Raw genomic sequence first — 13,450 nt, forward strand, 5'->3', positions numbered from 1 at the left:
AAATATTGCTTAAGGGTAAATACTTATAAGATAGTGAGGACAGATGGACAATGCATTTCAAGATCAAAAGAGTGTTTGACACTAATTGAGTTAAAACGTTTAGGTAACAATTAGCGGATTAACGCAGGTGAAGTAATGGGCGTTAACCTTTACCGATGGTCAGTCTTGAGTAATAAAGATTGACAGTGATTGGATAGATAATACTGATTAATTTATAATTGGGCATGTCAATCAAAGTAAAGTAAATGTTTTATAAAATGTAAAATAGAGTAGAGAGTTAGTAAGAAACAGAGCTAGAGTGAAGATACATTTTAGGTTAAGAAGTGTCCGTAAAAGCTGTAACGTTTACCTCATTGTCATAAGGTCTGTCTGTCCGTTCATTTAATTGATATAGGGAGTTTCCCCATATATATTGTACGGAGTGAAGAGTAACTGATTCCCCAGATTGTTATGATATATTTTATTAACTTCAATAAATGTGGAAAATATTGCGAGTGTTGAGCTAATTCCCTAGTAATCGCCAAGGTGTAGAGACACCACAAAACGGGCGGTTATATAAGCATGTTTACTCTATTTACAAGTAATTCATGAAGAAGTCTTTACACATTGGCGTATATTCCCTCCGTAGAAACAAAGAGGGAAACCAGTTGATAGCATCGTTTGTACTCTTCCTACAAGAAAAAAAAAATAAGGAAAATTAGTCTATAAATCAATTCATCATTGAAAACATTTTTGTTTTTGATGCAATGTTTTTTATTTCTATTTTTTGATGCATTTTGCTTTCAGTTCAATTATATTAGGTCATCTTTTAATATCTGGTATATTTGTAAACCTATAGTGTTTAGAACGCACGTTTTATTTGAACTATTTAAACTTGGAAAATATTCATATCTTAATCATTTTAGTTATCAATAGTGGACTTATTAGTGACCTTAAAGTAAAATGAATGGTTATTAAACGGGGATGGACATTAATGTTGTATCAAACACAGAGACTTTATAATTGGAAAAAGATACTTTAATTTCATGAAGTATAATAATTGTATTAGAACAAATGGGATTTTAATATTGGTACAATGAACTGTACTTTTGAAAATTGTTTTTAATGGAATTAACCAGAATAGATTAATAAACTCATCCTTACTTAGTAGTAAAATTGGAACGGAAATACAAAGAAATTATTACATTATTTTGTGTTAGAGTAATGAAATTGGGAACTTTGAGGTAGATTTAGAAAAAGAGCTAAGGGCAAGAACTCCTATAGTGCTGAGATGGAGACTGAACCAAAAAATTATTCAATAGCCGAGTACCGAGTTATGCCGAAACGCCGTTTTTCGTCCGTGTTTATCAAAAATGTTCCTCAACGTTACTTCCGGTAATATTCTATCCCTTGTTTATATTGAAAACTTTTATCTTTTATCATTAACTCTGTTACTGTCATGCAAATTTACTTTAAGCTGCAAACATGGAATTGTCTAGAAAATTTATTTGCACATACCACTTTTGTTGTCCTGGTAGAAAAACTCGACCAGACGTCAATTACAGAAGATCTACAGGTGCAGGTGCGACTGAGCAAAGGTACGGAAATCAAATGGTTTTATTGAAAGTAGTGCCAACCATATTATGGATAATAGTTTTTAAAAAAATAATGGAAAAACTGGTAAAGTTTCTGGTATTATGATACATGTATCTTTAAACGAAATGCAATAATGACTGTTTTACACGGGATTTGGGGTGGGGGGGGGGGTGGTGTTAAGAGTTATTTTTAAGAAATAATGCAGAATTGAACAAAATAAAATTAAAAACATCTATTTCAGTTGCAACTCATTTGGTAAATGAGGACATTGACACACAAGAGATGATTGTCCTAATGTTATTTCCCAGACAGCTACAGTTCTGTAATTAGTTGTAAATGAATTTTAGAGAACTCCACACAGAAACACTGATAAATTTAAAAGATAGGGCTAAGGCATACATGTAAGTAGAACTATATATACATGAAACTTGACTGTGTCCATTACATATATCATTGAGATAAGTCATACTAGGTCTTTTAAGGAAAAGTTTTGCATAACTGTTTCAAATTATGATTTATATATTAAAAAAATGAACATTTTTAATCTAATAAGTAAAGTACATGTAGCTTTACACTGCTTTCAGGAAAGCATATTCCCTGACAAGAAGAAGTATAGAAAAGAACACTCAAATACTACTGTAGTTAATGAAAAAGTTCTGTATGCAGGATGTTGCTGGAGTACCACTAAGACAGATCACCTCATTGCATCTCTAAGGCATGGCTTTGAAAGCTTTGTGCAAGTTATAATTTTCACAAGATTGATAATATGTATACCTGCTAATGAAACATGAATGTCTGCTGTATTAAATCCTTATAATGTTATGTATATATAATAATATATAAATTCTCTGTATTGTCAGTGTTTGAGTAAATTGTCATGGACTAGACAATAAAAAATATACAAGACAGAATCCGTATCTTTATTTATTTATTTATTTTTTTTTTTTCTTGATAAATGAAGTAATTAATTATTTTGCTAAATTTCATATTGAGTACAAATATTTTTAGCAAGATTATTTAGACTGATGCCCATTTTTTTAAATGTTTTTAGGGAGAAGAGCTTGTTTAAGTCCTGCCAATCAGAAGCTTGCTGTGTTCTTAAACCTTAAAACTTACTGTGCATTCCTCGACCATGTCAACATAGATATGATTTTTGGCTTATCATAGAAAAAAATATTGGACTGCAGTGAAACATGCAAATAAAATAGCAAAACAGTTGGACAGTATTTTGTTTGCTTAATACTCTCAGATGGTCTTAGTATTTGAATTTTAAATACAATGAAGAACTGTTTTCTATGTTGCTATTGTTTTTCAATAAAATGTTCTAAGATAAAAATAAAAAATATTTTCAAAATATTAATTATACTTTTACTGTATATGTGTATGGACATGAGATTTTGTAAATTGATAAAACTGCATATTGGTACGTGACATTACAGCAACATTGAGGGATATTGAGTGTGTGGCAGTTAGGCAGGTTCAGTCACTAGTAGCCAGATAGCTCAGTTGGTAGAGCACCTCACTAGTGATGCAAGTGTCTGGGTTTTGAATCCTGGTCTGGCCCGTCATATTTTTCTTCTTTCCGGTTACAAGTGTATGTAGATGCTTAAATATTACACAGTTGATTTTTTGTTCAGTATCTTGAACACCACTGAGGCAGTACACTCAACTTTAGTTTGAATTCCAGTGTCAAGTTTGATACACTTAATGCATGTACAAGATACATGTCTTTCCTCAGTCGTACATCATTGGAGATCTTGGACAATTATAGTGTCAAGCATTGCACGATATTTTTTTTCAAACTGATTTATTGAGTTAAAGAATTCTACATGTTAATAATGATGCAGTTAAAGAAACCGAACAAGTCTTCTTTTTTTTTTTTTCAACATTCTAGCATTAAAAAGCCTTGATCTTGTGCGTGAACAAATCATGTGATGATGACTTTTGAGCTGATGTACCCAATTGTCAGGTTTTTACAATTAATTTCCATTTCATTACATATTGGAATCATGTTTAAATATGTGTTACAATCATATATACATTTAGAACTTTCTGTGTATATAGAGGACGCAACAATATTATGTAAAGTCGCCTTTTCACTCCCCCCCCCCCCTTTTTTTTTTTTTTACAGTTGCTGCGTTTCCACCCAATTGAAAATTCACGACAACGCATGTTGACACTACAGGTTCTAGAATGAAATACATGTACAACGTATAGAGTAAAATGCAACAAAGTAGTCGTTTAACAGTGTTTTACTATGTATTTTTCCTAAATTACATAACTGATGATGATTGATATCGCGGGATACATATACAAGAACTGGTTTTAACTCAGAGTATTTCAAATAAACGTACATTAAAATATATTTCTTCCTTCATGTAAAACACATTATATTACACCCATAAATAGACGATTTCATGCGTACATAATCTCGATATCAGGGTAACTAAAGTAAACAACCCGACTCGAATGTAAACCGGAAGTAACCAACCCGGTGGAACATTTAATTTTTTTCTAAAATCACTTGATCGGCCTGATTAAACGGGGAATAAAAACGGCGTTCCGCCATAACTCGAATCGTGGCTATTGTGGATATACCTTGATTGATGGATGGTGACATGTTGGGGTTCATTGGTTAACGGATACTATGTACAAGCGTAACTATTAAGGCAGCCAGTGAGGTGCACATTTATATCCGGGACCATGAATACCCTCTGAGCATAGAATACCCTATTTTCTGGAAAAAACACTTTCCGTAAAAAGTGGAATTTTTTCACTAAAAAAAACCAAGTTTATTATTTACTACCTTTGGCCTTTTTTCTTATAACTCTCTTAGGTTTTTATTCTTTTTTTTCGTTCTAACTCTCAGCTTTTGAATAATTTGGACTTTATGACAATTTTTGATCAATAAGCCGTTGTATACATAAATTGTGTTGGTCTATTCTGATGACATTCCAGGAATTACATTTAAAACTCTATACAGTCACGATGCATTAAAAACTGAACAAAATCATTTGAAAGCATATGTAATTTTCTTTGACTTAGAATGATAAATATGTAGCAGTTCCGACTCACAAGTTTAGTTAAGACTTCTGGCCTCCTAGACTGTATTTGTCGGACAGTGGTGAATACGTCTACTTCACCGTCCATACGAAGCTGCTGAAGGGCGTTATATAAAACACAGAATATCCCCGCTGGTCCAGCACCATCCCTTATAGAGCACAAAATTATAAATGTATGATTAATTCTTCTGCCAATGTTAATGTATACAGATAGAATAATTCATGGCTTTCAACCTTCCAGACTTACTGAATTTTGAATATTATTTATGTTATAAATACTTTTGTCTGAGGAAAACATTACGTGACAATGGGATCTCCTTTAAAGGAATGCATAACTCACTTGCTAATAATCACAGCAGGACATTTTGAAGTTTTCTCTTTTTCCAGAAGCAACTCTGTTCCTTTTACCAAAGAATCATCGTTTTCGTGGGGTATTAGGAAGACATCAATATCTCTTTTGTGTTCCTTTCATTTATTTTTGTTTGAAAAACAAAATCGCTTTATAATTGTATTGTAATTCTTTTTACAAAAAATTAAATATTTCTGTTTGTATAAAATAGTGATTGAAAACTTTTTTTTCATGAATAACTATCAACTAGAAAATTATTTGATGCCATAAAGAAGAATAGATTGTTTGTCGTAGCTTTTAACAAAATTGCTACTATTGATATTTTAAATATCTTACAGTGCTTGAAATAACCAGGGTATCTTGTGAGACGCCATTAATGGTGCTCCCACTATTTCCGGTGGTGAGGATGTAAGGAGGACACGACTGAGACAAACCGCGCTTTGGAAGCCAGGTAGTTTCCTGAATATGCATTTAAAATAAGTAACTTTTAAGAATTGGAGGAAAGTAGTGTTTGCTTTTCTTGGTACAAGACGATAAGCTAGCATACATTGAAACTAGGGAAATAACAAAGTTCTATATGTATAGGTCTATAAAATTATAGAAGGCTTTATTTATAAAAAGAAAACATGTTTTCTCTACAATGAGTAACACGCTTGAAGGGTTATAGAGGGATAAAAAAAAATGTTCTGCTACCTCGTCGTTGTCAGTCAAGACCACTAATGCAGCCACTTCGTGGTCCATACATAATCTACACAGATCAACATTAGTTTCAGGTAGAGGCTTCTGGGTCAATATAAATCCAGTTGGGTTTGTGAAAGTCTAAAATACAAATAATATTGACACTGTTTGCATACTGTTTATACATACAATGCGTCTCTGCGATTTACTTTTATCTATGATTTTTAAACAAGGCCAATTTGTAAACAGTCTTGCAAATGTGTATAATATATAAATGCAGTATAAAATATTTTCCACTTATGTTTGAAAAATTCATTATATTTGTATAAGTTCTTGGGTTATATATGATGTACAATCTCATCCCAGGCTACAAATGCATCTTCAGGGGGTGGTATACATGTATGTAGTAAAGTGCACGGAACATTTTTTTTCAACCAGTCAGGGTTCAGTATTTAGAGTTCCACTCAAATACGGTTTGTTTAGCCACATGTACGGTAAGTTCAACTTAATAATTTTATATCTAAGAATTTTTAAAGTGACAGAAGTTATGTTTATCTTCTGTTTTATTAGTTGTCATAGTTTAGATCATATATATAGGTTCCAAGGACAGTCGCTATAAACTCCCTATATATTCCCACTATAATGTATCTCTTCGTTTGCCCTTTATTTTACAAGTACTGGGTAGTAAACCGTTTGATTGATATATTTATTTACATATTCATATGCGAAATTGTGGTTTTTAGCATGGTTGTTTTATTTATCCATCATTTTATGTCGTGTACATTCAGAATAAATAGTTGCAATGCTTAGGACCTTCCTTACAATGAAACAAAATGATTTTGGACTTTGAAGGACTTCTTATGCATAAAAGTGTAAATATACAACTTATCTATTTCATTTTTTATCATATAGTATCCCCTCCCCCCAGTAAAATGTCAAAAGACAATGAAGTATTGACGAACAGAAAACACTGTTGTATTTTAGCGGGTAGAGATATATTGCAAGTACGAGTAAATATTTACGCAGCACTGTTAAAACAACAGAAAGGAGACGTGGCCTAATCTATATTCGAAATTTTTACTGTGACATCACGCAAAAATAACAACTGATCAAAATACCAGAAAATGAAAAAAAAAATCTGCGAGTTTTTACAACGGCATAAAGTACATGAAATCTGTTTTATTGTGTACAGTGTTGGTATATTTTACATCAAGGTGCCTCATTGAATCGGCTTTTCACAAGGGCACACACGTTATAGATCTTAGTCATTTTTTAATATAAATGAAAGAAATATTCTTTAACTTAAAAAATACTATCGCTTTGGTGAATTCGAGAGATGTACGAAGTAAATACATTAAATATTTTGTAAAGGTCACTCATACTTAAACTTGAGCCCCACTATTTGAAATTTTAACCAATAAAATGCTAATTCTATTTAGCAGCAGCACGTACGGAAAGATCAAGATATGTAGAAGCAATTTATCGCTTAAATTTTAAATTTGAAGTAGCATATGCCCATGCGATATTAAACTTTGTGTAGGCCCTTTATGGAGTACTAATTATATTAATATATCACGTGACTGGCACATCAGATGACCAAACTAAATTTTACACGGTATACTTTACACTTCTTAATTTTGTTGATTTTATCTTAGTACGCCTTTACGGTGCTGCGTAAAATGTAATTACTTTATCTTGCCTCTACGAATATTAAGAATGTTTGAATTGATTTAAGATTTCTTAAACATTGTAGATGTTATTTTAAATCTAACAGCTTAAAAATACAAAGCAATCAGAGCTATGAAGTATGCAGTGTATAGATGATTTTTAAGTCAAGCCGTCTTTGCCAAGATTGGCAATATTTAAGATCACATGGCTCACTCTTACAATAATCATACTTGTAATGTCCATTGTAGATACAAAAAAAAAATGCCTGCAATTGTTGATTTCTAGTCAAAGTTCTAGTCATATTTACATCGACAATGTACTTTGTATTATTACACATTGACATTGTGTTTAAAAATCATGGCAAATGGGGTTATAGTACTATTTAAGTTACACAGTATGAGGCTTGATGCAGCACATCTTATGTAGCCTTACTAAACTTTTATCTGTAAGATATGTACGTCAAGGCTGTTGATAAAAAATTGCACAGGGTAAAACTGCATCTTTCAGTCAACTGAATGATCACTGATAGGTCTAGAAAGGGATTGAATGGCAAAGGTGTGTCATTCAGAAATCTTTCAGTTACTTTTCAGTTAACAGAATGGCAGCGGTCCATCCTTAATCATAGCTTACAAGATGCACTTGTATGTTTTTTGCATTTTTTTCTATGCAGGTACATAAGTGATTAAGTGTACTAATACATGAACAACACGTTTTCCATTCTGTTGCGGGTTTCCATTTTAACTGCCACTTTTTAAAAATGTAAATAAGATGTTGAAACTCGAACAAATCGACTTCATATGTGCCTCACCTCTACTGAATGAGCAGATTTTTCAGCATTTAATTTTCCCTAAATGAACAATTAGACCCATTTTTGGATTTAGAAAGTGTGCTTACTGCAGGTCTACAAAACTGGGAAGAATAAGAGATTCCAAGGTTCTAAAGACTTTAATCGGAGGCATAAATTTTTAATTTGTTTTATTTTTTAGATGAAACAAACGATTTGAAAATTTTTGTGTACACGTACTTAACACAACCGTTCCTTGTGTAGACTTGATTACTCTAAGTGACCTTTAAACAATTGATTTTAAGTCTTCCTTACATTCAAGTATATTGCAAAAAATCTTAAATTATTTTTTCTTATTCAGAGAGAGTTCATTTATTACATTAATAAACATATTAATAAAACTTACCGATACAATAACTGCATTTATAAAGTCATTTCGTCCTTTCACATATGATGTCAAATATGGTCTAAACTTCGAAACTGAAAATCAGGCCACATGAAATAGAAAACTTTTTTCATAACTTATATTCTTTCTTCTTTATAAAAATCGAATGAACTATGATATATATATATATATATATATATATATATATATATATATATATATATATATATATATATATATATATATATATATATATATATATAATGAAGTTACTTAAATACATTAATGCTTAATAATTAAGTATACTTGGCAGAATATCCCCACTGAAATTTTTTGATTTGTTTTCGGCCTTTTTAGCATCTTTTTTATCTTCGTCGTTGTAAACTGGTTTCAGGGATGTCAGGAACTAGAAAAAAAAAATCTAATTCTTATTTCAGGACAACTATATGAGAGAGAAATTAATTACCGTCTCCTTGATGCCTAATAAATACCTTAAATTCTTTGTATAAAATTCTTTGATTCAACGGTGAATGGTCATTTAGTAATTCTTCCGTCTTTGATTGCAAATCCCCTTCTTGGATTACATTGCCCTTGTCCTGGAAGCCACATTGAAGAGCTCTATGTAAAAATATATACTGCTCCTGAAATTAAAAACAAAACAACACTGAAATAATTACCACATTTTGCCAATTTCATTTTGACCTCATCCTTACTTTTTGATAATATCTTACGGCTTTGTTTGATGATATTTATTTATGATAGTTTAATTTAATTCTGCCACTCACTGGTGTTTGAACCATGGTCATTCGATCATCTCTCATTTGCTTGACAAACTCAAAAACGTTGATCCACCCCGTTTTTCTTCCCTGTTTCAGCAAAGAGTCAAGTCCTATAAAGGTACCCGTTCTACCAACACCGGCACTACAAGGGAAGAAAGAATGGTAATATTTATTCTGCCGGTTTTCATATTTCAACGAAATTGAAATCAATATTGAATGACTCATTTTTGTTTCAAACAAGCATATAGTTTTGGAATATATTAAGGAAGGAAAATAAAGTAGTGGAGGAGACATCTTCCAGGTGACATTTTCCCTTTTAGGGCCACTTGGCTTGGCATGCTTCTTTATTTGAATTTCGATCATTGAATGATTTTTCATTGCATGTTAAGCTTATGTCTTCTCGACTCCAGAATCAACAGCTGTCCTGCCGTGTAGTTGTGGAAGAGATAAACCTTATTACAGAAATATTGTGGTGTGTGCGTGATGAAATCAATAATAACTTTTTGGTATATAGCTTTGAAATTTTTCAGTAGATTGAACTCTTAATTCTTTTTATGTGTGTGTGATGATGATGATGTGTGTGTGCGAATAAACGACAATCTTAAGAAAGCATTTTAATACAATTGACAGGATTTAATTTTTGTTGCCATTGATTGATCAATTTTATTTCCTTTTACTTGTAGTATCATTTTACCTGCAATGGACCAATAATGGGGCATCAGAATGTTTTCGCTTGGTAACAGCCTTATGGAACTGAACAAGTCCAATTTCTTCTGGAGTTCCATGGTCTGGCCATGCAGTGTAATGAAAGTGGGTTATTTCTCTCCTACCATTTGTCTGGAATTTAACATACAAATTTGTTCAAATACTAAAATTATTATGTCATCAAAAAATCTAAGATGAATAAAGAAATTGTCAAAGGTAAAATAGAAAGTTCTGAAAAACACATTTCATTCATAAAATTCATTTCTTTTCTTTTAATTTCGTTTAAAACTTATTCCAAATATTTTATAAATTTGCATCGATTGAATAAAAGCGTTAACTTACTTTTTTTCGCTGTACTAAAAATTTTCGAAGAATGTAAAATGCATATGTATTTTCCTCCGAAAGAGATATTTCACATGGACCTATATTCATGGTTTTGTCTTTATTTGGCCAATATTGTGTGCACTTGTTCTGAAATTTAAGGATTTAAGAATCAATGACATACGAGTAAAATGAAAAATCATATTGTTAGAAAAGAAATCGTATATAGGAGGAATAATCACCTTTCCATTTTCTATAATGTTGGTCAGCATTACTATATCTTTTATTTCTTCTTGCCAAATCATTCTCCAAAAATCTGCCAATGTGTTGCTTTTTGGGCCTTCAGAGGAAATTTTCGATCCGGAGAGTGTAATGGATTTATGGGGGTTTTTTGGTTTAAAAAAGAACAGAACTCATTGATAACATGTAGTTCATTTTGTTAGTATACAAGCTGTTTAATAAAAAACGTAAAGAAATACGCTTAGTATGTTTATAATAGGAACATTTTCATACCTTGTGCCCCTATGTATGCAACGTCTCCATTAAAATCCTAAAATCGACATTGCAATGTATCATAATTATTGTGTTGCGTGAAATTAGACAGAATTTATTTATGAGAGGTTCTCATTCAAATTTTTGTCACTTAGAGCTAAATTGTTACCTTTATATAGTTTGCATTGATATAGTCATTGTCCAAATTCTGCCATTTATCTTTGAGTATGACTCTAGAATGCTCATCTGGAATCAAAGTTGTAAGATACTGCATTTATGTCCTTGAGATGTGTACATCATTTTGTCTCTTTTTGGGAATACATAAGTATTACTCCGAAATCATCGATCGACAGAGAATGCTTGCTCCTCCTAAGCACCTAATTCCATCTCTAGTGTTTCCAGACGTCTTTTCTTTTAGCCGCATTCACTATTCGTTTTATATACTCTATTTATGAGATTACCCTTCAGTCGGTAGAACGCTCGCTTCGTGATCGGGAGGTCGTGAGTTCGAATCTCGGCCGCGACTGACCTAAGTCGATAAAAAAAAAAATGGGAAGCACCTGTTCCTTCGCCGTGCGCTCGGCACTTTGAAGTGAAAGTTGCGGGTCCTTCGGATAAGACCTTAAAAACCGGGGTCCCGTGTCACGGCAGGCGTTGGCACGATAAAGATCCCTCACTGCTTAATGGCCCTGAGTGCCGAGTAGAGGTCAAAATTTGAAACCCTTCACCGGTATATGGTGACGTCTTTATGAGTGAAAAATTCTCGAAATCAATATTGATGAGATTGATCACTATTTGTTCTCTTCTTCTTTTGCAGTTTGTCAATTTTGAATATTTTCAACAACCAACATGAATTTGAATTAGCATATCTATATTGAAATTTGAAATTTCAGAAAAATCCTTAAAAACATAGATACATAGCGGATTCCAGTAAATGTTCTACCAAACCTCTTTCTTTACTCTTCACTAAAATTGTAAGATTAGTGAAGGAGAAACTTTAGAAGTACTGCGCAAAAATATACTGTATAAGCAGGAATTTTAGCGAGGATTTAATTTTGGAATTATTAGCAAGGGTGTTTAGATCGCTAAAATTAAATATAGCTAAAAATAAATTGCATTTTATTTGTTATAGCCTCTTTAGTAGGTATTTAAAATCGCTAAAATTGATTCTCGGTAAAATTTAATTACCATTATTTAAAGATAAATCGCTAAATTTGCGTCTCATAAAAATTTCCACTTAAGGGGAAGAAGGACCTTTAGCTGAAAAAAATACTTGTCATTCATTTTTTTTTTTATATTTTGTATATTTCTAATTAAGTATGTCTCACATATCATAAAGCAGTTATATCATTAGGTTTCTAACCTTATTTTAGAGATACTGATTGACAAATACTATGCCCTACAGTATCTAATGGGAGTTTTAATTCTCCATGTTTCTGCGCTCATTTTTAAAGCATATATAGAAAAATATGTAAGTGAACATGTATCGTTTAAAATATTTCAGAATATGAATAGGGTTTAAAATTCGAATAAGCAAGTTAATCCAATCACACTGCATCTGGATAGGGAAAACTACGAACTTTTTAAGATAACTTAAACAACAAAAAAAACGTAATTTACAAAAAATTCTATCATTCAATATTTTCAAATTTGCGTTGAAATGCAAGTCTTTCAAATTATTGATTAACTGTAAAAAGTGGTGAAGCTGACCTCAATATTGCACTGGACATCGTTAAAGACGACATAAGCACGACAAAAACTTGTCATGTTTACATTTCTCGAGTACGGGAAAAACAAACTATGACGTCTCACTAAGCTAACTAAGTGAAATAAGATATACCTACACAAGATTTCCGTCATCAGCCATGCAAAAATAATTTTTGTGTTCCCCGTTTCTCAAAATATTTCATCATATACTGATTATGACCTGTTTTTACAGAATAATACCGCCCCTGTATTCACCGAGTATGATCTTGCTGTACTAACAGATCGTGTATGACGTCACCGACTTGTTGGACGCGCAGTTTAGGGAAACAGAGGAGTGGATCAATCTTTTTTCATAATTTGTTAATGTTTACAAGAAAGTTAAACTTTTCATTTTTTTTAATATAAAATGATAATTCAAGAAAAAAAATTGGCAAAAATTTATACAAGAACTGATGCTTTACACGTTTTACACTTACATAAACGGAGACTATGACGTAGTTTAACAGGGTCATGTGACCATGTGTTCTTCATCCCCTTAAACGGTATTCGAGACGTATCGTAATTCAGATGTGGATACATAAAAAATCCAAGGAACTTTTGGAAAATTTGAAATCACAAAACTTTACCAAAAACCAACAAAACTTACGACTTTTCATGTTTATATACAACCATTACCAACGATAAACTAAAGTGCAGGCTTTTTGATATATTGACAGTTGCTTTTACAATAAAAATGGAACTGGTAAATTAACTTGCCAAGTCATTGGTCATTAGCCAAATTATTTTGTTAAAAACTATTCTGATTGTACACAAGTACTCTTAAGTTGATACTAAAAAGATGCTAGAGTTTATTATTGACAATATCTATGTAATTTTTGGAGACCAGGTCTTCCAACAATCTATTGAAATTCCCATGGGTACCAATTGCGCCCCATTATTAGTAAA

At 32.0% G+C, this 13,450-nt stretch overlaps 1 protein-coding gene across 1 annotated transcript in view; it reads right to left on the reverse strand.

Moving 5' to 3' along the window:
• Window positions 1-599: 599 nt before the first annotated feature.
• The window catches only part of LOC133189218 (receptor-type tyrosine-protein phosphatase alpha-like), a 41,989-nt gene continuing 29,138 nt past the window's right edge, over window positions 600-13,450 (reverse strand). The window contains exons 11-24 of the mRNA XM_061324620.1: window positions 10,968-11,044; window positions 10,820-10,856; window positions 10,549-10,646; window positions 10,328-10,456; window positions 9,975-10,117; window positions 9,287-9,422; window positions 8,993-9,142; window positions 8,808-8,907; window positions 8,523-8,596; window positions 5,680-5,805; window positions 5,323-5,445; window positions 4,978-5,102; window positions 4,651-4,786; window positions 600-671 (exon numbers count right to left, since the gene is read on the reverse strand). Of these exons, the coding sequence (XP_061180604.1) occupies window positions 600-671; window positions 4,651-4,786; window positions 4,978-5,102; window positions 5,323-5,445; window positions 5,680-5,805; window positions 8,523-8,596; window positions 8,808-8,907; window positions 8,993-9,142; window positions 9,287-9,422; window positions 9,975-10,117; window positions 10,328-10,456; window positions 10,549-10,646; window positions 10,820-10,856; window positions 10,968-11,044 (1,526 nt within the window). The remainder of the gene's footprint in view (window positions 672-4,650; window positions 4,787-4,977; window positions 5,103-5,322; window positions 5,446-5,679; window positions 5,806-8,522; window positions 8,597-8,807; window positions 8,908-8,992; window positions 9,143-9,286; window positions 9,423-9,974; window positions 10,118-10,327; window positions 10,457-10,548; window positions 10,647-10,819; window positions 10,857-10,967; window positions 11,045-13,450) is intronic.

Source organism: Saccostrea echinata, unplaced genomic scaffold (genome assembly GCF_033153115.1).
Source record: "Saccostrea echinata isolate AGI-Se365-2 ecotype Australia unplaced genomic scaffold, CSIRO_AGI_Sech_v1 ptg000017l, whole genome shotgun sequence".
NCBI classification, from domain to species: domain Eukaryota; kingdom Metazoa; phylum Mollusca; class Bivalvia; order Ostreida; family Ostreidae; genus Saccostrea; species Saccostrea echinata.